This window comes from Talpa occidentalis, unplaced genomic scaffold (assembly GCF_014898055.3).
Source record: "Talpa occidentalis isolate TD23 unplaced genomic scaffold, MPIMG_talOcc4v2.1 talOcc4.14, whole genome shotgun sequence".
NCBI classification, from domain to species: domain Eukaryota; kingdom Metazoa; phylum Chordata; class Mammalia; order Eulipotyphla; family Talpidae; genus Talpa; species Talpa occidentalis.
Genome location: NW_023601433.1, coordinates 70,621,676 through 70,644,805, shown reverse-complemented (window position 1 = coordinate 70,644,805; position 23,130 = coordinate 70,621,676). Strand labels below are relative to the sequence as shown.

Below are 23,130 nucleotides of genomic sequence, written 5' to 3'. Positions count from 1 at the left end.
TTTTAGGAGACACTTAAAAAAGGGGACAACATCATAAGAGGTAAAGACTATAATAATTATCACTAATTATCATGGATTACACAAAACACATTAGCTACTTACATGTTAGTATTTGCTGTTGATGTCAGCCAGTCCGCTGCTAATCCAACCATATCCAGTCCAGTGGAAAGTTGATTGAAATATCTGGGATGCCCTAGATAGAATGGAATATCAGACTCAGAATTACATGAAATGAAAATAAATACCACTGAAGCACATGATTTCCTGAACTAAAGAACCTTGAAATACCTTTCATGGAAATCCATTTCAGAAGCTCAACACCCCCCCCCCCCCCCACACACACACCCAAAGAGCACTTTTTACTATTTTTAAAGACACATTTTTAAAACTTCCTTTAAACATATCCTTTCACGAATTTGGTTTGCAGTCTGAACACTAGTTTATTTCCTATCATTCTTTCAATACATTTGCAAACTTAAATGCTGGAACAACCCAAAGCTAAAGGTAGGCTATTCCTTGCTTACACTCATGCTGCTAAAAATCCCTCCCACCCTGCCCATTTTTTTGTTGTTGTTGAAGCTGCTCTGGGAATCAGTCATACCTTGATGTCTGCCAGGCATGTCAACATTCATAATAATATCAGTGACAAATGACTGATGATTACAAAAGACAAGGCAAAAATGAGAAAATAGGACGCTCAGTGGAGTGATTTGCCCTGGATTCAAAGGTGATGATTGGTGAAAAGATGGCATGGACAAACTCAATTTTTTTAATGTCTATTTGATTGCAAAGACAATGAAACAATCATAGTTGAGATTTAAAGTAAACCTGAATGCAGTTAATATCACTGTATTTCAGGAAGATACATAAAGATATATTCAATAGAATAATCAGTCCATTAGCAAGGCTTATCTTATTAACTTCTCGATTTCTCTAAAACACTCTGAAGGGGTTGACATACAAATACCCCTGAAGCTATTATTTAAAATGACATTGTAAATATCTCATTAGAATTCTGTTTCCTTGTCTTGCCCCATAGAAATCTATCTATAAATATTCCATGATAATCTTAGCAGCAGAAATTTTGGAAGATTAATAATTTTGGAGATAGCATCTGATAAAAATAAGCACCTGCCACTTATTGGAAACCTGTCTGAAGCCTGGGGATGTGATAGTCTCTCATCAAAAGCATGGATAGAACAAGATAAAGGAAGGCAACCGGGGAAGCAGGAACAAAAGTCAACATATACCTTATCGCCAGGACCGGAGGGCTCTCTTATCAGCCTCCGGCATGTGGCTAGAGAATTAGACACTGAGAAAAGATAGAATTAGGAAAATCACATTTAAAAAGGATTGGGATTTGTGTAGCGCTTGCTCATTCCCTGGTATTGTTTTACCTCCCCAGGGTCTTGCACATGCCCTTCTCTCTTCTGCTCATTTTCACACCCTCTGATGCTGACTCCTGTCAGTTTCCCCATCCACTGAAAGTGAAAAAGCCTTTGCTGCCACCATCGTCTGGAACAACCCTCCACTCTCTCTGCCTCATTGACTCCCATTTCATTAGAGCTCACAGCTGAAATCATTGTCATTTTCTCCCTCCTGATGTTCCTCCATTTCTCTGTACCAAGCCATTTTTTAAAGCAAGGAAATTAGTAAGGATTAGCAAATCTATCCATTAATCTACTCTCTTGATTCATAAGCATTTTCTGGAGGAAGCTGGTGTTGTATTTTCTGGATGAAGCTGGTGTCTATTGCCACTCACTATTTACTCTACGGGAACTTTGACATGAAAATCCCTGCATAAAATAGAAAAGGACCCCAAGGCATGTGTCCTGCTCCAGGAAATCAGAGGGCCAGTGGAGAGCAATGACTGATTACCTTTGGGGAATGATGAAAACAAGTTTGATGATTCTATTGCCTGGCTCCCTTCTATGGTTTTTTGAAGGGGGTCTACTATTGCACCTAAATCGCTCCAGCTTCATGATTTTCACCCATTGATGATGTGAAAACATGGCGGGAGATAGGTTGACAGGTCAGAACGATATGCCTTCTTGATTCTGCAAAGATATTTTGCAGAAATAATGTGTATTGTTCTCTCCCTATGACCCCTACAGGCTGCGTGAGGGCTGCCCAGCGGATCTAGGAAGGACTCTTTGACAGCAGGGGTGTGAGAAACCTGCGGTGGAACCTGCCAGCTGTGTCAGCAGCTCCCCTGCATCCAGCTGCTGCCGCCGCTACCCCCACCAGGCCCCGCGCTGCAAGCGTGCGCAGCGGAATACAGGCCGCTGCTCAACCTGCGTAGCCAGGGAGACAACCAGTTGGAGATTAGAGCCGCTCCCGCCCCTGGAACGCTCGCCACAAATTAGCAAAAGAGCCAGGAAGGATGCACAGGCTCTGCGAACAATCAGCCCCTAGCAGCTCAGACCTTCGAGGCTGCAATCAGTCGGGGCGGGGCCAAAAGTCGGTCCAATCTGCTTTCTAGGTCCCGGAGACACACGCAAGGACCGCCTTGTTTATTGACGCTTCAATTCCTTTGTTTGATGGTTGGGTTAACAGAGCGAAGACTTTAACCCCCAGCCATCACCACCACGAAATCGAACGACCCCCACCCTCGCAAACACTAATTATACCAGAATTCTATCATTCTCTGCTGTTTTCTGTTCCAGCATTTCTTGCAGAGGTAATTTTAGCAATGTAAGAAGAGTTCATTTTAAAGTATTTCCCCACTGTCTCTTACTCCTCCCTAAGCTTGGAGTCCAAGTGGAAATTAGGTTAATGACTCGCAGAAGAAAGCAGGTGACACATGCATTTTATAAGAGAATCTCCTGAGGACTATCAAAATGCCTAAAGTTAGTAGGGATGGTAAATGGTACTAGCTGTTAAATACAAGTTATAGCATGAAAACTCATAAACGTGCCAATCAAATTAATGGAATTGCATTTCATTCTTTGAAATGCAATAGCATTTCACTGGGCATGGAGGAGGGAGACCAGAAGGTTATACATGTTATGAATAATATTGGTACACTTTACTTAGAAATCCAACTTAAACAAATTTCTATCTGAGCTTTGAATTAAAGGCATTAGCGCTCTACTAGACTATCAGCCTCACAAGCGTTATGGCAAAACCCAAGTATTGAATTGGTCCATCTTTTCCTGATACTATATATGACAGGCTTTCATTGACTCGCATTCTCATTATCTTAACTCTTCAAATTGCATTTCAGACACCACTAGCTTTTAAGGATGAAGATGCAAAACATTTTTATAGATTCTTTTTGGTTTGGCAACAATAAAAATAACATGTAGCAATTTATTATTAATATATTCAAATGTTTGGCTAAGAAATGAGTCAAACAAAAATGAATTAAAAGCACTGTTCAGGTTTGCACCTACAGATATTTGAAAAGCTTGGAGGAAAAACATCATCAGTGCCTTCATCATGATTTTTCTCTATGAACATAATTGAGAATGATATTTAATGAGCATTCAAAAATCATACTCCATAGACTGTTTTGAATTTGATAGCAATTGCCAAGTTAAATTCCTTTCCCTATGAATCCATAGTCTCACAAAACTGGTTACTAATGACACAGCAAATTAGTAAATATACAATTTATTAATAACATAGTAATTTGATTTCCCAAGTCAACTTCTATGCATAATTATCCTTTCTCTTAGCATAAAGAATGTGCAAAGGGGGAAGAACCCCTAATATTCTCATAGCAAACATTCTGAAAGTGTTTGTTGTTGATTAGAATGATACTGACAATTCATCAACAAAAAATTCCCAGTATAAAAAGATCAAGTTTTCATAGCAATTAATATTCATGTACTATTTTATCTATTTATTTGCTTGCAAATCTTTTCAAAGCTACAAATCTACAGATCAGTGGAGATCCACAGGGGCCTCCCCTCCTCCAATTCATTCATACTTATTTTTATTGCTTTAATGAAGTGCCACGGTGTGTCAGGATGATTAGAGGCAATGTAGAAAAGAAGAGGTAATCACGACCTGGAAAGATGAATAGCTAAAATGAAAGCATGGAATGCACCTAAATAAGTGCTCTACCTGGGATTACAGGGTAGATAATGTGGAAAAATACTGTGGGGGGGAAGTCAGACCATGAAACATGTTAAAAATTTCCCCCCTAAGAATGTCTAATGCCTCCCCCTTTTTTCCTTTATTTTATATACAGAGTGACTGTGAAGCAAACATATTCTTCTACAACATGGCTGAATTGTTAAGCTATCTTGTATTGTGCTGTCTTTTGTGTACATATCTTTAAAAATGGAGAAAACCTGGAGTTCATATTTGAAGGTTTGGCCATTTGAAATGATGCCAAAATGTTATACATCTGGTTCCCTGATCACATAGGCTGCTTCAACTAATTTCTGACCATTTCTATGGCAAATACATTACCAGCACTACAATGATATTTGGGCTTTTTGGATTATGCTATTTAAGTTGTTACTTCTATATTCCTTTTCTCCATTTTGGGTCACCTGAGCTGACAAATGGTTGCTTCCACATCATTATCTCCAAAGACTAATACTTACAATGTGAATTCTGAAAATCTATACTTATTCTGACAGCTTACACTTAGTGTTCTGATATTTTCAACTTCAGAAGCGTTAACAGTATAGAGCACTTTTGATGTTAATCATGGTCATAATGCTCATATTTCTTAAATGATGAAAATAACCTTGTAATTTTGAAAATAATAATAATGTCATAAAACAAAACATTTTTATAGAAAAATGGTAAAGGAGAAAAGGAGCTTTATTATTTCTGATTCCACAATACCTGTCTTAATTGCATATTTTAGAGTTGTTTGGCAATGCATCAAAATTTCCTCCAAATTTTGTGGCTGGTCTGCCAATTCCCAGTTATACTGTTGAAGAAGCTCGTTAGGGTAATGGAAATCAATCACTTTGGTTGATCTATCAAAACTTTTCACCACATATTGAAGCAGAATGTCCATAACATTTTGCAGAAATGCCAAAGTGGGCCCTTCCCCGTCACACGCTGGCAGCAGGTCTAAAACATAGAACCAAAACATCACATTTTAATTTTACTACGAAAATATCCACACAAGTCCAGCAATTTCCCTTTGGATTGAGAGATTTTGTTAAACATAAAGCTTATGAAAACGCATACCGTTTTGTTAAAGGGGAGATATTTTTCAAAGACGAAGGAATGAGAAATGATGAGCCTCCCCACCCCCAATGGATGGTTACGTTTCAGTTCGCAATTTATTTATTTTAGAGTCTGCGTCCATTAATTTATTTCACAGGGGCTATTCTCAAAAGCCATTTCTCAGTAAATCATCTTCAATGATAATGGGAAAACTCATGTCAGAAATGTTTGAGGAGTGCCTTCGGGCTAGCCAGGGGAAGTGGAAACGCACTGGCCTGTTACAGAGATCCGGTATTTCCAAAGTCAGTGTGTATGTGTGTGTGTGTGTGTGTGTGTGTGTGTGTGTGTGTGCGTGTGTGTGTGTGCGCGCGCGTTTGTTTGGATAACTGGGTGTGTAAACTCAACATAGTTGTGTAAATGCAAGAGTAAAAACCGCCCAGGTCTCACGTGAGTAAAATCTCCTGTGAACTCGCAGCTACAAATTACTCCTGAGATCTAAAGACCTAGAACCTCTCAGCTGTTCTGAACTGGAAATCAAGGCCTCCGTGGCACCAAAAACCCTGCGTACGTCTAGCTTTAAGCGCGCGCTTGCTCGTGGGTCACAAACAGACGGGAGGGCGGCCCAGCCTGAAGTGCTCCTCAGCCCAGAACCCCAGGGGAACGCGGGGCCCGTCGGCGCGCAAAGACCGGTGTGCGGGCTCTGACAGTGGGGCAGGCTCGGCGATTCTAGCTTTCAGCTCAATATTCCCCCAGGGTCCTCCCTTCACCTTCCACCTCGACGCCTTGGTCAGGCTCGCGACACCCAGACCCTCCAGGCCGAGGTGAGTGGAGCAGAGCGAGGACTAGGGGCTGCCCCGGACCTTGAGAGGCACCTTTACCTGTTGCGTGCAGAAAAGCATAGTTGACGTCCGCTTTGGGGCAGCTGCACGGCTTCTGGTCGCAGGCGCAGGCGGCCTTCCGCGAGGTGGCCCGCGGGGGCTCGCTCCCGCCGCTCTCCGCCGGCTTCTCCGCGTCTCCGTAGAGCAGGGCTGGTCAAGGACACCGAGCACGCGCCTCGCTCAGTCGCCCCCGGCGCCCCGGGTCCCAGCCCACCCCCTGCCGAGAACCCCCCGCCTCGGCTGGTAGTTTGAGCGCGAGAAGGGGCTTTGTTCCCGCGGCCCCCGAGGCGTCGGGCCCTATCCATCCACCTCCCCCGGGCCGCGGGCGCTCACCGCACAGTTTGTTCCCAATGCCGCCGGTGAACTTCTGGGCTACCTGACACCAGGCTCTCGCTGCAAGGAAAGACGGGCAGGAGGACAGAGAGACAGAAAGAGAAGTGCAGGCGAACGTGTGAAATTTCCTTTTATGTAAACAACGACAACATTCGCGGGGTCGGGGCTCGGCACAAGCCGGCAGGTGCGCTAGGTGCGCGGGAGCCTGGGGGCCCTTCCAGCCCTCTGGTCGCTGATTTGTTTCCCAAGGAGAAGCCCTTCCCTTCCTCTCCCATTTATCCGCGGCCCCTGTAGTTATTTACTACGGTGCTAACCGGCGCAGGCTAACTCCCCTCCCTACCTTGCTCGGGCGACTTTCCTCGACACCGAGGCTGTCGGTTTCGCTTAGCATCTTCTCCTAGACCAAGACTCCTCTCTCCTTCCCCATTTTCCTTTCACCCCAGCCATCCGATCCCTCTCCAGGGTCCAGGCACCAACATGGTGCCAGTGCCCCAAAGCCACGGAATTCAGTGTCAAGGAGACGCTGCCTTCCTTGGGTGTCTCTCAGATGCAGCGCAAGGGGCCCTCCCGAGACTCTTTGGGTGTCTCCCCGGGGGGTAAAGAACTGTAGGGGGGCTTGGTCTCTGGGGCTATCGGACCTGCCCGGAGAAAGGGCAAATCGTCTGAAGTTTCCTGTTGCAGGTGGAAAAACCTCCTTCCGTCTTTCCCCTAGCCCAGAAAACCCCCAGTCCGCCGGTAAAGCTCGCCTGCTGCAGGTGTAGTCTCTCCTACCTGTGCCCGGATTCTCAGGATCCCCGGAGCCGTCTTCAGACCCAAAGGACCAAAAGCCGGAGCCAGGAGATGCCATCGGCGCTGCGAGACCGGAGCAGGTCGCTTGCGAGTGCAAACTGCCGGCGAGCTGTCCTGGGCTCGGCCCTGCGCGCGCGCGCGTGTGTGTGGCGCGAGGAGGGCAGCGCGCGCGGACCCGCGGCGGAGGGTGGGTGTCACACAGGGACAGGAAACGTGCGTGTCTGCGAGTGCATGTGCCTGTGGGTTAGGGTCACGGCTTAGAGACGTGGCAGCAATCTGAAAACTGTAGAGGTAAATAAGGAGGACCGAAAGGTCCCCGCTCTGAGCCAGGGGATGAGAAGAGCCGCGCGTCCGATTGATTTAGAAGGAGAGGCAGCCCAATAAGGATGGATGAGGGGGCGGTGAAGGGGAAATAGGGGAGAGGGAGGGAGTTGAATCGTGAGGGTGCGAGGCAGACAGTGCGCACAAGCTGTAGTCAGAGTGAGGGGGTGGGAGGCGTGCGGGCGAACCCCGGGAGGGCGCGAGGACTGAGCGCAGGCGGCCCCCGCAGGCCCGCGTGCGCTGTCCAGGGTGCTAACGCGGCTGGTTGCGCTCCGACCTCAGCGGGGATAAATTAGAGACCTTGGCCAGGGAGAAGGGTGACACGAGTTTAGTGTTTGCATCGGGTGGCGTACAGTTTGAGGTTTGGTTTTCGCTGCGGGTAAGAAGGCGCGGTTTCAGCACCGCCTTCTTCTAAGCCAGTGCCGAGGTCGCTGTGACCTCGAGAGCTCCCGCAGCCAGGCCGGAATCTTGAGCGTTTGGCGAGCTTGGCTGGGGAACGTGGGGAAGGGCGCGTGCGCCCTAATGGGCTCATTTCAGCTCCTTAATGGAGCCAAAAGCCTGCCTAGCCAGCCGCAGGGTCCCCGGGGACGAACCATTCCAGCGCTTCGGAACACGCGGTGGTGGGAACTACCGTCTAGGGTCTAACTGACGACTGGGGAGAAAGGCTGCTGATTGTGGAAATTAAAATCCATGCTGGAGTCTAATACCGAGGACCTCGGGCCGGGAGAAAAATAAAACGAATGGAAACTTCTAAAAAGGAGGTTCGGGAGGGCAGCCTGAGCCGGCAGGATTGACGGCTGCAGGGAGATGGGAGCGGGTCATTTGGTGACCTTGGCGGGCGGAGCCGTGGACGAACCCGCAGTTTAGTTGTGACGGGAGCCAGTGCGTGCGTGGGAGGTGTGCATAGTTTCCCAATCTGAGCAATCTGCATTTTCCAAATCTGATGTAGAAAGAAGGTATCGCCTGCTTGGCCCTCGCTTTTTTAATAGGCCACAGGCCAATGATTCAGCCCCACACCACAGCCGCAGCCCCAAATCAAGAATCCCCTGGAGAGACTGGTGGGTGGGGGGAGGGAGCGGGATTCGCTATTTCTGAGGTCTTTCCTGAAAAAGAAAAGAGAAAGAATCTCTCTGATAACGTTTTTCCCCTAAAAGCTGGTAAACAAAGGGAGGGCGCACTGAGAAGCTGGGGCCGGCTGAGTTCGGTCGCGTTCTCTCCGCGGTGGAGACCAACCTCAACCACTCCTTGCTGCTCTGGGGGTCGAGAGAAGGCGAGAGGGAGCCGGGCGGGAAGGGTCTGCGCAGGGCCTCCGGCGGCGTGCATTCCCGGGCCTGCTGCTCTCCTTGGGTGCGCGCGTTTCTTTTCCATTATGTTCTCCAGCCATTGCTTCTCTGACCTTCCGAACCAAGTCAGTAAAGCTGTTGCCAAAGCAAAGACCCACGGATCCTCAGTCTCGGGTAGCACACCTCCACCCTCACTTAGGATTGTGTCGTGGGGGCCAGGAGTGGCCCAAATCTTCTGCTCCCGAACACGCGGGGGCCTAGTCAGTAAAGCTCTGGGCTCTTACCACGTGCGGCATCCGTCGGAGAGGGAAGTTTTGCAGCCCTTCAGCCCAGCCAGCCTGGGGCTGGGCGTGAGGCTGAGAAGGGCGACGGCTGGGTCCTGCCATAGCATTGGCGCAGGGACTGCACCAGGATGCGCGGGAGCGCGGTGGACACGTACCCAGGCCTCTTCCCCGCGCTCACGGCTCAGACGGTCCAGCTGAACTCAGGTAGCAGCAACCCCGGGAGAGTGAAGACTTGACGGTTGGGCGGTGTGCGCCGTGGGCTGGAGAGTTCCACAGCTCTTGCTCCAGCTGCATTTGGCTGTCGCAGAAACCAGTTCTTTGTTTAAATCCGTATCACATCCTGCAAATGTTTCCCTTAAAGCAAGCAGGCCAGGGTTCCTGAATTTGTCTACGTGGATGAGTGATCGAAAACATCCAGGTTCTTTAAAGCAAGGGGGAACACCCAGGAAACCCCGAAGGCAGAATTCCCAACGCCTGGATTTAACAGGTTATTATTTTTTTAAACGGACGGAGCTCAAAAGCTGTTAAATTCCATTAACTCTTGCACAGATTCGGAGTACCTCGACTTTAATGGTGGAATTTACATTTAAAAAAAAATAACACACCCTACTTCAGATGCATACGGGGATTTGATTTGTCTTTCTTTAGCGTTGTCCCTCCCTAGACGGCAATTTGCTTTATAAAGACTTTGATTTTGCAAAAAGAGCCCACTCCCCCTGTTCTCAGGCTAGGGGTAGGAGATAACAAAGGAGCTCAGGGAGGTAATAATTACAGTCATTAGTTCACAAAGGAGGCAGCCCCGAATGGGAACGGGAGGCGGGCCAGTGCTGGGGAAAAGCTTTGGAAGGCGCTTCCTCCAATAAGGAGCTCTGGACAGAGACCCACCATCCCGGGGGGCCACCCGCTGGGTCCAGCTTCCTAGGTTGACCAATCTCTTGTCTGTGCTTTATCCAGAGATTGCCTTGCAGGGGTGTCAAAGAAAAGTGTTTGGTGCAAGTTGTCCCTTTTTGTCCTCCCATTGTTAAATGTTGCAGAACAGAGGAAGAAGGGAAGATGGAAAGCAGAGAAAACAAAGAAATCTAAAGAAAAAAAGGGAAACAAAAGAATTGAAACCTTTCACCAAGAGTTTGCCATTCTTGTTTCCAGTTCCACTTTAAAGAGAAGGTGGAGTCTGTTCCCTCTGCATCCAGCAAGGCAAGAACCGGTTCTGGATTGCAGAGGCCACTTCGGAAGCCTGGACTGAAAAAGGGACCTGGGAAACAAGCGGAGCTCGAATTTTCCCACTCAAAATCAGGTGCTGGGTGGACCGGTGGGGGCAGAGGCGGAGGGGGCTGGATCACTGGGTTACAGGTATTACCCCCACCCCCACCATACCGCACCACAGCTAGCATACAGCGAGCGCCCTGTCGCTCTGGTTTTGTTGGTGTCTGGGCCAGGGCAAGCTCTGTAGTCCGCCACAGCTGCACTGTCAGTTGGCTCAGCAGGGGTGGAAACTGTTCGCGGGTTGGGTCCTCCCTTGGGGGGACCCAACCCCCAGCTGAGGCCTTGGCTCCAGCCCTGGGGGGAAAAAGCAGGGCCTAGAATGCACTTGTATTCAGAGTTCAGCACTGTCATGGTGAGGTGTTTCCCTTCCCGCAAGTTTCATTCGTAACATGAAGAGGGTGCACCAAGCATCGCCAGGAATCTTTCACCGCCAACTCTTAAGGTTGGAGAGAACGTTACCCAGTGGGAAAATGGCAAAACACGCCGGCTGCATGAGCCCTCACTCTCCTGGAATATGTCCCCAAAGTCTCCTGGCTGTGCCCTGAGTGCTGTCCTGAGAATATCTGCAAAAGGGACAAGCACCCGTCCCTTCCCCCAATTCGGTCGTCGGGGAACCCACTGTGCCGGCCTTGCTCACCCTCTCCAGGTCGAGTAGATGTGAAAGGGGGCAACTGCATACCAGAGCTTAACCTGCGGCTTCAAACAGCAAGCGGCCAACCATGCCATGCAAACTTCTGCCTGCCCACCGCCCTCCCCTCCATCTTAAACGCACCAAATTTCGGAGCAGCAAAGGTAGCCGCCAAATTTGCCTTAGTAGAACCTAAAAAAATCCTGACAGTTCAATTCAGAGGTGGGACTAAAGGAAGCCACGTGGGAAGGGTGTGTGTGTGTGTGTGTGTGTGTGTGTACACGGGTGCGCTGGCTTGGGGAGAATTTGAAGATTTGCCTGGAGGCAGCATTTCTGTAGCAAGTACAGGATTTTAACTTAGCTCTCTCTCTCCAGTTTGGGATGGCTGGCCCGGGGTTCCTAGCACACAGAAGGCACCTCAACACCTCCTCACACACCCCCACCCCCAAGTCTACAGTAGCAGGAAACTGCACCTAAAGGATTTTAAAGAGAAACAGCCCAGAAAGCCAGGGACTTTCCAAGGCACTTTATTTAGTAACCCTAAAAGCCAACTGACGGCAAAGTGCAAGTTTGCGATCAAGTTCCTCAGAGTCCCACTCTGTTCCCTCCCCTCCTAACCCCTCCGTTGGGGGCTTTGTTCTTTTCTCTGGAATTAACCCGTCTGACCTCTCTCCGGAGAGTGGTTTCCAAGAAAGCAGAGAAATTTTAAGTCACCCAAAATAAGAGAGGTCAGTGCGTATGGAGGCGCAGCTTGGCCCACAGAAGGGGAGTTACAATAAGTGAACAAAGAAATACATTGGAGACAAGGACAAGAATGCCCAATTAGTGGGCTGGTGAGAGCGTGGCCAGGTGACAGCCGGAGCTTCCCCAGTTCTCCAGGTCCGCAGCCTGGAAGGCAGGCCCGGGCACGCGAGGGGCCAGCGCAGGGGCAGTCCATGCGAAGGTCAGTGGCATGGCTTTGGCGTTTGGTGTGGCAGCACCTGAGGTCTCCCCCTTGGGCGCGTGCAGTCACGCAGTCCCGGACTATTCCCGCGGCTGTGGACTTGCAGAGGCAGGGCTGCTATTGCTGGACCAGGCGCCGACGCTGGGAGGTTTTACGCAGGAGTCTCCGGTAGTCGAAGGGATTGGCTGCGCGCGGGTCCTCCTCTTCCCTGCTCTCTGCTGCCCAGCACCTGCGAACGAGACCCAGGGCCCAAGCGTTGCCTGCGCCACCCGCCACAACGCAACCCCTCCCACCCGTCAGGCTGGTCGCTTTCCCACACCTCCTGCCCACTGCTGTGGGCACTGAAAATGGTGCATTCAAAACAGGACAGCGGCCAAACATATCTGTGATCATTTTCTCAGCAGATTTTCAAAACTCTCCTGAGTCGAGGAGCAGAAAGGCTAGTGGAATCTGGTGACTTTGTATTTTTGAGAGCTAAGTAAAGCATCAGAAGGTGTATTTCTGAAAGATGAGCTTAGCTTGCATTTTAATATAGCTCAAATGTTTCTTTCAAAAAGATCTCCTAGGACGATGTGGTGGGTGTGGTGTGGGGACATTCCTCTGGAGAGGTGTAAACCTATACTTCTGAATCATATACAGTGTTGTCAACCAATGCTACCTCAATGAAAAACACTTTTAAAAAATAGCTTCCCCAAATCTGAGCTGCCACTGAGTGACACGGAGCTGTGGTGTCTATCGGCTCTTTCAATGAGGCTGTTGGGCCACCTTTGCAGAACTCACTGCTGGGAACCCCCCTATATTTATCTTCTGATTCTGTGGCTTGCCTGGAGGAGTGGGTGCTCCCTAAAATGCAGCTACATAGATTTGGTCATTTATTCATGGAGCACCTACTAAGTACCAGCCACCAATGTAGGTGACAGGTGAAAAAAAGCTCCTGTTCTCAGGGGGTTTATACACTCGTGTGGGACCACAGACAGCTTTTATATGCCAGGTGGCCAGAGATGCCAAAGGGGAAAAAAAAGCAGGCTAATGAGGAAAGTGTGATGGTGTGTGTGTGTGTGTGTGTGTGTATTTAAAAGCAATTTCATAGAGGGTTATTAGGAAAGGCCTCTCTGCTAAGGTGACATGTGAGGGGAGGTCCAAAGGGAAGAAATAAGCCACGCAAACTTCTCATTCCTGAATGACAGGTCTACCAATGCAAAAGTCCCAAGACTATAGCGTGTGGTCTTCCTGGAGCAGCAAGGAGGTGACTGTGGCTTGAATGGAATAAGCAAGGGCAGAAAAGCAAAGGGTGAGAGCAGGAGGAAGGCGGGGAACAGTGTGCAGACAATTTAGTGCTTTTGGAACAGTGCAAGGACTTAAATTTTACAGAATGAGAAAGACACTGGAGAGCTCTGAATAGAGGGATGATTCCTCTAAGGATGCTGCCAAAGTGGCAGTGGGGAGGCCGCTAAGAGGTACTCAACAGCCGCAGCAAGACTGAGAGTGGCTTGGACCATGTTTGCAGAGGAGGTTAAGAACCAGTCTGACCTGAAAGGTAGAACTGAAAGAATTCACCGATAGGCTGGAATCAAGAAAGGAATCAAGAATCTATCCAAGGCCATTGGCTTAAAAAACTGGAAGGATGGAGTTACCTTTTAATAACCCAGGGAAAGCTGCATGTATTTTGGGGGTGGCTGGGATAAAGGTTTTGGTTATGCTACATTTAAGATACTTATTTCATATTGTCTCACTGTAGCCTGTTTCCTTTTCTCTGCTGCTGATTCTTTCATGATTCCCCTATTCCTTAACCGAGGCATTCTTATTCCATTTTATTTTTCTCCCCTCCCACCCTTATTATATCTCTTTGCCATAATTAAAACCTGGTTAGGCCTTAAACACCCCACATCTCTCAGTAGTACTCATCAAGGCCCATCTTAGGAGGAGGTAAGGAAACATCGGTTCTCCTGTTTTCCTCTAAATGCCTTCTGTGATCACTACCTGTCACCTGCTATATTCACTTCATGTTCATGAGGCACTCAGTTCATCACTGCTGTTGACCCTGATTTGCTCATACCTTCCTGGTGTGATTTGCCCATCACCTTCCTGGGTGATGTCAGTACCTGTGTGTACTATGTATTAATAATGTGTACATTATCATTATAATATACATTTGTATAATGTAAATTATAAAACATTTATTATATAATAATTTAATGCTATGCCTTTCTGTAATACCATCCAACATATACTTAGCATTAAATCTCTCTAATTATACCAGAATGTACCTTATTTTCCATATTTTTTAAAAAATTGAGGTACTGTTGGTTTACATCATTGTTTGCATTTGGGAATATAGGACCCCACCCCAGGTGTTATTGCCATAGTGTGCCCACCACCAAAGCACCATGACCCAAAACTCTAGTCCATTCCAAAATGTACTTTAGACATTTTGTTTTGTTTTTGTTTTCTATTTTAAATCCAGGGTTCTACCAAGGATTATCTATTGTGTTTGGTGGTTTTTCTTTTAAATATTATTTCCCCCTTGGAGTTGCTTGTTTAACTTTGTTAGATCAATGTACTTGCCCTCTAGAGCTAAGTTTCTTGGACAGAGTTAAGGTCCTATGACAGAAGGGTCACATCATAGGCACCCTTACATTCACCCCTTCTTCAAACATCCAGCAGGGGGCATTGCATGGGGAGCCATTGCAGAGCAGTAAATTCATCAGCTCTAAATTTCAAAAGGCTGGTATTCACATTCTAACTCAATCACTATTATCTATTTGCTATCACTAAACTTGTAAGAGTTAGCATCTGAAGCTATAAAATGGGGCGATAAGAGTAACTATTTACAAGGTTGCTATGAAGATTAAATGAGATAATAGCATCATGACTAGCATAAAGTAAGCATTCAACTATTGCTAACCTTCAGAGTTTTCTTATTCTGGTAGATACTGACTACACATTCATAGACACCACTGACATGTCAGAGAGTGTTTCAGGGATAAAATGTTTTTACAGCAGGTGTGTGTCCATCAGCGGGGGGAGAGGAAGAATATACTAGAGAGCAGGGAGACTGGGCTGTTAAAATGGAAAGCAGGCAAGTCAGTGAAAAGCAATTTGAGTAGGGAGTACAAAATCTTGGATTTTAGTTCCCTAACTCAATGTGTGACTCTTAACCAAGCCACTCAATCTTTCCGTCACTTGGTTTTCTCCTGTTTAGAGCTCTGTGATTAGCCTAGAACTCTTAAGTTTCAACATGTTATAGTTCTCGATCCCAGATGGAAGAATACATATCCCTCTGGAGACAAACAGCAGAAATCATAGTTGAGATGTATTCTGGAAAAGCAAGTAAATTTGATAATTGCCACCATTAATAGAACACCCTCCCATGCCACATCTGGGGCTAAGTGCTTTACACAGATCATTTCATTTCATCTCTGTGACAACTTGGTGAGGCAGTTATTAGTAAATCCTATGCAGATGAGGAAATTGAAGTTCAGAGAGGTTGAGTAACAGAGTGAGGTCACTCAACTCTTAAGTGGCAGAATCAGAATCCAACTCTAACACTGCCTTACTCAAAAACCTTTCCTCTTAACCACCACGTCCCACTGCAAAAGAGAGGGCTGCAGGGATCCACCTAGGATTTTGGAAAAATGGGTTTTTATTGCCTGTCGTTGTTTACATTTCTAGAATACCATGTTTCCATATTCTTATGTACCTTCCATTTCAAAGTTTCACGAAAAAGTTTTTGTGGAAAGAAGCTCCCCTCTGGCCCCAAGTAGTAAGTAAGCTATAAATGTTTTAAGTTACCTAATGTCAAACACAGTTGATGGCAAAGTGAGAAACCAAATACCAAGTATGTATTTCCATGTGAATCTCCCAAATATTTTTTAGTTTGATATCAATGATTCTAAGAAATTATATAGCACACCCTAGAAACCAGTAAGTGATTAAAATTACATTGGTTATTGCTTAAACATAGATTGCTGGATACGGTTTTTGGTTTATCATTAGGATGACCATAGGACTCATCATCCAAGCTGGGTTACTTTTAAAAAGAGGTCCTATAATAATTTTATCAAGAAAAGAGGTATATGCTGGTATTTTGTTAGAAAAACTGGGCTGTCTGATTTACCTAATATAGTATTTATGCTTTCACTTTGAATATTTCAAACATAAGATGCAATATTCAGTAAGAATGCTTTGCCATTAGTCCATATATAAAATGAATGTGTTTTAGAAATGGGATTGTAAATACAAAATAGAAAATATAATACTTTAAAGTTGTACTTATTACCTTTTATCAGCCTCAAAATAATGATTCTGGAGTTCTCTGTGTGGTCTTTGTTCTTTGAAACTAGGATTATGTTCTTTTGGTCCAGAACGACTGGGCAAAAATTCCTTATAATAGAAATCTTCCAAATCTAATAATTTGCCTTGGCTGTAAATGAACACAAACACACCATAACATGAATCTACTTTTCTACTCACTTAAACCTAAAAGATATTTGTTTTCTTCTTTTAAAATGTTTACTATCATACATGTCAATAGAAACAGAGGTCTTGAAATTTGCAAAAGCAGTATCTACTACAAATTAAAATGGAAAATGAAGCCTTTATCTCCTACCTGCAAGAAAGCATTAGCTGCTGGAGTACCTTTTCTGGTTCTATTGTGTTGAACTTGGAACAAAACTAGCAGTCACTAGGTAGGTGGTGATAACAATGTTCCAGATTGGCCAGTCTAGATCAGGGTTCATAACGACCTTTGGGCCACTAAGAGAAAAGCTGACCCTTATAAATATTTGTATTTATAAAATATATGAATTTATATTTTAGTTTGATAAGATGACTTATTGTAATCTAGAAGTATTAATTACCTCTCTTTCCTTGGTCTTCGTTTTTCTTCTTGGATTGATTTCTAAAGAGAATTAGAATTTTTAAAATTCATATACTTTTTCAATCTTAATGTAATTGATAAGTTACTATAATCTTAATGTACGAATACATTTATATCTATAAAGTTACTTTAGAAGCAAGTGAATACATTGTTTTTAAAATCTAAAGAAATATAATTTAATCTAATTTTACTAATTATGAATTTGTGATTACCTTTACCTGCCTGGACTGAAATCACATTCCACATGAAAAAAGTACTACCATACAGTGATTGGTCTACACAAGATTACATACTATTTATCTACAAATGGGGATAAAATGTCAGAATTGGTGGAAAACCCACAACTATCACAAATGCAGTTGTGATTTAGGTGGGTTAGTTAGGCTGCTTTGATGTCTTGCTGATACATTATCCTTGTGTTTAGGCTAAAACAGACAAGAGTGGATGGGAGGGCAGGGCTGACTATCCATGGAAGACTGGAAATGTGTTTTCATTCACCTACAGGAGCCCACTGACGGCATAAAAGTAGCAGCATAGATGATACGTATGTTCATTTGCAAAATATTTTCATAGTTGAGGACTTCAGGAATCAAGGCACAAATTGGAATATTTAAGATGTATTTTAATAAGTACTTCAATTTGAACACTAAAAAAATAACACTTCATTTTACCCCATACTATGAAGCAATATTATCTTTTGTAATATAACATTAGCACTCTGTTTTAGCTCAATATTTACATCCAAGAGGACACAAATCTTTTAGATTGAGACAACAAATAGCACAGTCATGTTGAGGAAGCTGAAGATATGATAATTGTGGAAACCCTAATGGAGATATTAAGTTGACTGGCACTGTAAAAGTGTAAGGTAATTAGGATGTAAAGTTGTGGGTTTTCCAGAGTATTTTTAGATATTAAAATCATTTTTTTCCTCATGACTTATCATTTGTAATGTACTAAAATGCTGATTGTGTCAAATTGTTCAGAATTTCTTTTATTTTAATTGGTAGTATTTTAGGGGGAGGATGAAGTAGGAATGGATGCTTAAATGCCTCAAGAATGGGAGTGGACTATTCAGGAAATAACGATGTAAGGGGCAGGACACCAATTACATTCCTGTCCTCCTTGCTGTTTCCTGTTACTTCACATTCTTGATCCAATGCCCTAGGCTAGAAGGTACTTAGAAATAATTATATTACCAACATAAGTACAAAGGCCCCTAGCAGTCCAGTTAATGATCCCTGGGACCAGGGTGGCATTTGTTGTGGTCATTTTAATATGACAGAGGTCCTGCCTCCTAAATCCATCATCTGAAAAAAAAGCCTTTCTTGTTCTAGGCAATAATTTTCTATAATCCAAAGTTATGCTTACATGATGGCATTATGCTGACTGACAGAGACCCCTTTTCATACAACTAAGAATCAAATAACATTCTGCCCTTGAATTCTCAAGCTGGCAAGATCCCTTTTTATTCTGCATGAGTTTTCCCTCTGGGAGATGGTGTATATAAGTTGCATCTCAGTCACAGGGATTCTTAGGAGAGGAAATACCATCCAGGTTTATTTTACTCTTGCGTATGCTAGAATAGTCATTAAGGTCTCTGCAGGGCTCCTTTCTGGGTTGGTCAGTGGAACAGCAGAGGGCACTGCTGGGAAGACAAGGTGGTTACAGGGCTGTAGGAGAGGCCTGGATCATCAAGAAGAGGGGCCCCAAGAGAGCCCAGTGCCCACTCAGCCAAAGGCAGGACAAGGAAGCAGAAACCAAGGGGTATCTCCTTTTAGTTGAGGCCTCCCATTCAACAACCTCATGTGGTAAGCTTTCACACTGGCCATTGGTGATGCTATGGCTTCTAACAGATGATGACAGCAAACCACTTACATGTAGTAGGTAGTAGTACATGGAATCTTCAGGGTTATTTAATGTTTTGGGTTTCCGAGGCCGTCTTGGGTGTCTCAGTATTTTTGGCTCTTCTTTAGAGATAGCTACAAGAAAGACGATGAAAAACAAGTATTCAATGACAAAAACCACTATCAAGCACCGTTTTCCTTTCAGGATGAATAAGACATTATATGCATACATTGGTGCTGGGATATAGAGGAAACACCCACGTTCCCCCAACCAGCCTTATAATCAGCACCAAGTGCTTCCTTTTGGCTGGCTAGTGGTCTAGGCCCTTGAGAGCTATTTTCACTAGAAATAAAAATAAATTCCTGATGATAAAAGATAAAAGTTAAAAAAAAAGAAGCAACAAAACTCTTGAAAGAAAATCCAGAACTTCATAAACAAGAACAGGAAGGCACCTGAACTTGTTGGCAGAAAAGGAAATAGAAATTAAAACAATAGTTTACTTCAGAGACATTAGCAAATATTAAAATGAAGGATAATTGCTAGACAAAATGTCAGCAAAGGTGTATTCATAGTAATTGCTGAAGGTGATATTAATTGTTAGGGTCTTTTAGGAAATCAGTCTATCGAAGCCAAAAAATACCTTTTAACTCGATAACCCTACCCCTGGGGATTTATCCCCAGAACTTAAAATCCTAGTATACAAGGACATTTTTAAAAAGTCCAAACTAAGTGAATATCAAATAAGAGGGAAAAGATTATATAAATTATTGTGGTACACAAATGGAATATTATATAGCCATTAGCTATACCAGTTGATATCAGGGATTCCTGCTATGATATTGAGGGAGAAAAGCAAGATGTATTAAGTATTTATTTTGGTATACTATTTATATAAAACAATGACAAGAATCTCTATATGTGTATGCTTGTATAAGAACACAGAAGTATATGTGTAAACCATGAAAGAGTATGTGTTTTGTAATAAGGCTTTCGTGGAGAGGAATGTACTTTGTGGAAGGGGAATAGAAGGAAGGAAACAGGAAAAAAAGAGAAAACAAAACAAAACAAATATGCTGCATTAAAATGAATCCTGGAATGAATGGTATTGTCATATTTATGTAAAATGTAAGTACACATGAGGATATAGAGATTAAAAAATGTCAAAATGTGTTGAACTTTCAGAATTTCTGATTAATTCTTGTATCTTGAGAATCAGCTTTATTATTAGTTTATCAACTTTTTTATCTTCACCAGGATAATCTGAAGCACATTCTAAGAGGATGTTTTCTTAAGATATTGCCATGCTAAGTGGGCAGTCAGTAAATGAGAATTATTGATGAATATATTCAATAGGGACTGATTGCTCACATTAAATTTCCTCTGACAATTTTGTATTTTTGAAGAGCCAACTTCCTATGAGCTTACCAGCACACAAATACTTCAGAAAGGCATAAATTTATTTTGTCCTCTAATTTTTTGTTCCTTTGGTGTATAAGCACCGTTTGCTAACGTCATTCTAACCCTTTACTTATAAAAGTGACATAAATATTTATAGTCACAAATTATCAAAAGCATATCAATGTTGGCAGTAGCAAAATTAGGTTTGTGTGATGTGCATGATAAATAGTAGCTTGCAAAGGTTATTGCTATATTAAATAGCCAGAAGGTAAAATACTTGTATTATAGTTTGGATACTAATTTCATTAAGTGTTTTAGTTTACCAGGAATGCACACCGAAAAAATAATGAATGGACAAACATTTCAACATTTTGCCTTCAAAAGAAAGAAGATAGATTTAAAACTAGAAAATTAAATTTCAGTATTATCCTCATTTCAGTGATAATTACACGATTTTACTTAAGTATACATGAGGAGCATAATTTGCATAAGTATCACAGTCCTAGAATAGAAATGCACTTCTGCTATAGTAATTTCTTTTTTAAAAAATCAATTCTTTAGTTTTTGTAAATTTCCATTTACACTTGACAGTTTGAACTTCAAGCAATGTAGTGACCTACAGGATATCTTAACAGGAATATTCATTGCCCTATGGTAAAAGCTGGACTCACCCTAGTCCTGGTTGCAATCGCCCTTCTGAAAGCTGCTGTTCTGCTTTTCACCTCATCTAACCCTGAGCCAGGCTGGCCACTTACAGAGATGATTCTGAGCCGGCAGTGGGCAACTCAACTCTACGGTGCTCCTCTCTGCCTCCCACTGTCTCATTCTCTGAGCCCCTGGAGATGTTTTCATTTCTCATGGTTGCCTGGGCTGGCCACTTGCCGTAATCTGTGATCTACCTGGGTTCTCTTGAGATTACCTGCAGTGAACAGTCGTATGGGTAGTGCTTCTCTTGCGCTGAGGGTCCTGAACAGTTGGAGGATGCCTTAATGTTCAGTGGGCCGGACACACAGGCAGCTGGCAGCCCCAACTCCCATTCAGGTTTGCTCCCTGGTTTCTTTAGCTCTTTCTTTTCTACCAACTCAACGAAGATGCCCTAGGACAACTTATACCCATACCTTTACATAGGTAATGGTTAAAACTCTCTTTTTGCTACTCTCTGATTTGGGTAGCATTAATATCCAGAACTTTGAAAACAGAGCTTTACACTTTTTTTTTTTTTTTAATACAAGAGCAGGGGTACAGGCCAGATGCACAGGAGGGTGAAAGGATTCACCAGAGACAGAGCGGGGAGCAGAACAGGCAGACTGACAAAATACACTACTGAGGGGAGCAGCGGGTGAGACAGGAGAGGTCTGCTTGCCATGTGGGTTGCTCCATGGCTGGCGGGGATCAAACCAGCACTGCAGAGGCTGCGGACAGCTTCATAGCACTGTGCTCAACTGCCTGCGCCACCAGGGAGGCACTAGAGCTTTACATTTTTTAGGTAAGGTGCAGCCTTGTCCTGCCCCTCCTGTCTCTTCATGTCACAGAAGAAACGGGAGAATAAATCAGCTGCCTGTGGGGCGAGAGCCACATGGGTGCACATAGACAAATCATTTGTCTCCTGGCCATGACCACTACGTATCTGCTATCTCCTTTGGGTTGAGGTCATGGACTAGAGTTGTCAATGGCTGATCAGTTTTGTTCTAGTTCATGAAATTAGGTCTCAACTTTAGTCCCAGTTATCCTCATGTGTATGTGGGACCATCCAAGGTGGGTTGGGGGGAGGCCTGAGCATACATAGCGTGCAGGTCTCACCACAAGGTCACATGCTTGCCTGGGAGAAATGGGAAGCTCAGGGGTGGGATTTCAGGCTTTCAAATTACATCTCATCACTTTTTAAGAGTATATTGGGCTAAATCTGAAAAATACTGGGGCTTTTTAAAATGCTGATATATTCCACCTCACCTGGATAGGAAAGTATGAGGAGAGGACAAGAAAACTAAGTGTTTAAAAGTCAAATTATGGTCTTAGATGCTGTGTTTTTAAAAGACCAATCTGAGAAAATGATTATGAACAACCAATAAATAATTTCCTAAAATTTGACTCTATGAGAAAAGCAAACAGATGTTCACCTCAGGCTATATGACCCAATATCAGCATTTTAAAAGTCACTGTTTCTTTTTAAACCAGATCATAAGGGCCTTCCTGGTGGCCTAGGGGGTTAAGTCTCGAGCTATTACCTCCAAGGCCTGAGTTTGATCCCCAGGCAGGGAGCTAACCCACAGGACGCAGCAGACCTCTCCTGTCTTGCCTGCTTCTCCCCTTCACAGTGTATTTCAGTCAATCTGCCTGTTCTGCTCCCCACTCTGTCTCTGGTGATCCTTTTGCCTCCTGCACCTCTGCCTATACCCAGTTCTTCTACACAAAATAAAAACATTAAAAAGAAAAGCAGGTCACAAGAATGGCTGGTGAGATGCTAAGCAAGCTCTCAGTGGGTGTAGTCAGCCAGGCAGTGAAGACCACATATCTGGAGGTGATGCTCTAGTCCTATCTCATTTGGCTCTGGAAGCTCTACCAGATTGCAGCAACGTTAGATTTTTACAGATGAGACCTTGGAAGTCCAAGTCACTGAGGGGTGGTTAAGTGTCCGCTTTGTTGCAGAATGAGCTTCTTGTTCTCATTCAACCAGTCACTAGGCTTTTTTTTACAGTTTTAATATAATATGTAGGTGTTCTTGTTAATGAACTACCTCAGTGGGGGAAGATTAAAGTGACATTTACAATATTCCCATTCCAATTCTGTAATATTTCATCCTGTAGTTAGATTAGCTAGCAGTTTGCCAAGGTTATTCTTTGAAAAATGGGTTTTAAGATCTGTTAATATTCCATATATAAATGTGTCATTACTTATTAACCATTTTCTTATTGTCTAATTTTATTTTTTGCCATGTACATACATTTTTCTTTTTCAGTTCTGATTATTTTCTTAGGCTATTTCATAAGTGGGTTTACTGGGCCAATGATATAAACTCTTTTACTTTCCTTTTACATAGTACCAAATTATTTTTTGAATTGTTGATTCTTTACTGTTGCCATTGACGTTTGAGAATAATTAAATTAGCACGATTTCATATTGTTAAATATTTTTTTATCCTTGTTA

The 23,130-nt window shown here is 44.0% G+C and overlaps 2 protein-coding genes across 5 annotated transcripts in view; both read right to left on the bottom strand.

The window, feature by feature from the left end:
* GAD2 (glutamate decarboxylase 2) overlaps nucleotides 1-7,217 on the bottom strand; it is a 53,729-nt gene extending 46,512 nt beyond the window's left edge. Inside the window, exons 1-5 of the mRNA XM_037511502.2 lie at nucleotides 7,122-7,217; nucleotides 6,351-6,410; nucleotides 6,018-6,167; nucleotides 4,807-5,040; nucleotides 103-193 (exon numbers count right to left, since the gene is read on the bottom strand). Coding sequence (XP_037367399.1) covers nucleotides 103-193; nucleotides 4,807-5,040; nucleotides 6,018-6,167; nucleotides 6,351-6,410; nucleotides 7,122-7,197 — 611 coding nt within the window. The 5' untranslated portion in view covers nucleotides 7,198-7,217. The remainder of the gene's footprint in view (nucleotides 1-102; nucleotides 194-4,806; nucleotides 5,041-6,017; nucleotides 6,168-6,350; nucleotides 6,411-7,121) is intronic.
* A 4,206-nt stretch (nucleotides 7,218-11,423) lies between these two features.
* MYO3A (myosin IIIA) overlaps nucleotides 11,424-23,130 on the bottom strand; it is a 135,386-nt gene continuing 123,679 nt past the window's right edge. For all 4 annotated transcript variants that reach the window (XM_054695178.1, XM_054695176.1, XM_037510732.2 and 1 more), the window contains 4 exons: nucleotides 18,619-18,722; nucleotides 16,721-16,761; nucleotides 16,141-16,284; nucleotides 11,424-12,090 (listed from right to left, as the gene is read on the bottom strand). In XM_054695178.1, the coding sequence (XP_054551153.1) occupies nucleotides 11,979-12,090; nucleotides 16,141-16,284; nucleotides 16,721-16,761; nucleotides 18,619-18,722 (401 nt within the window). In that variant the 3' untranslated portion in view covers nucleotides 11,424-11,978. The remainder of the gene's footprint in view (nucleotides 12,091-16,140; nucleotides 16,285-16,720; nucleotides 16,762-18,618; nucleotides 18,723-23,130) is intronic.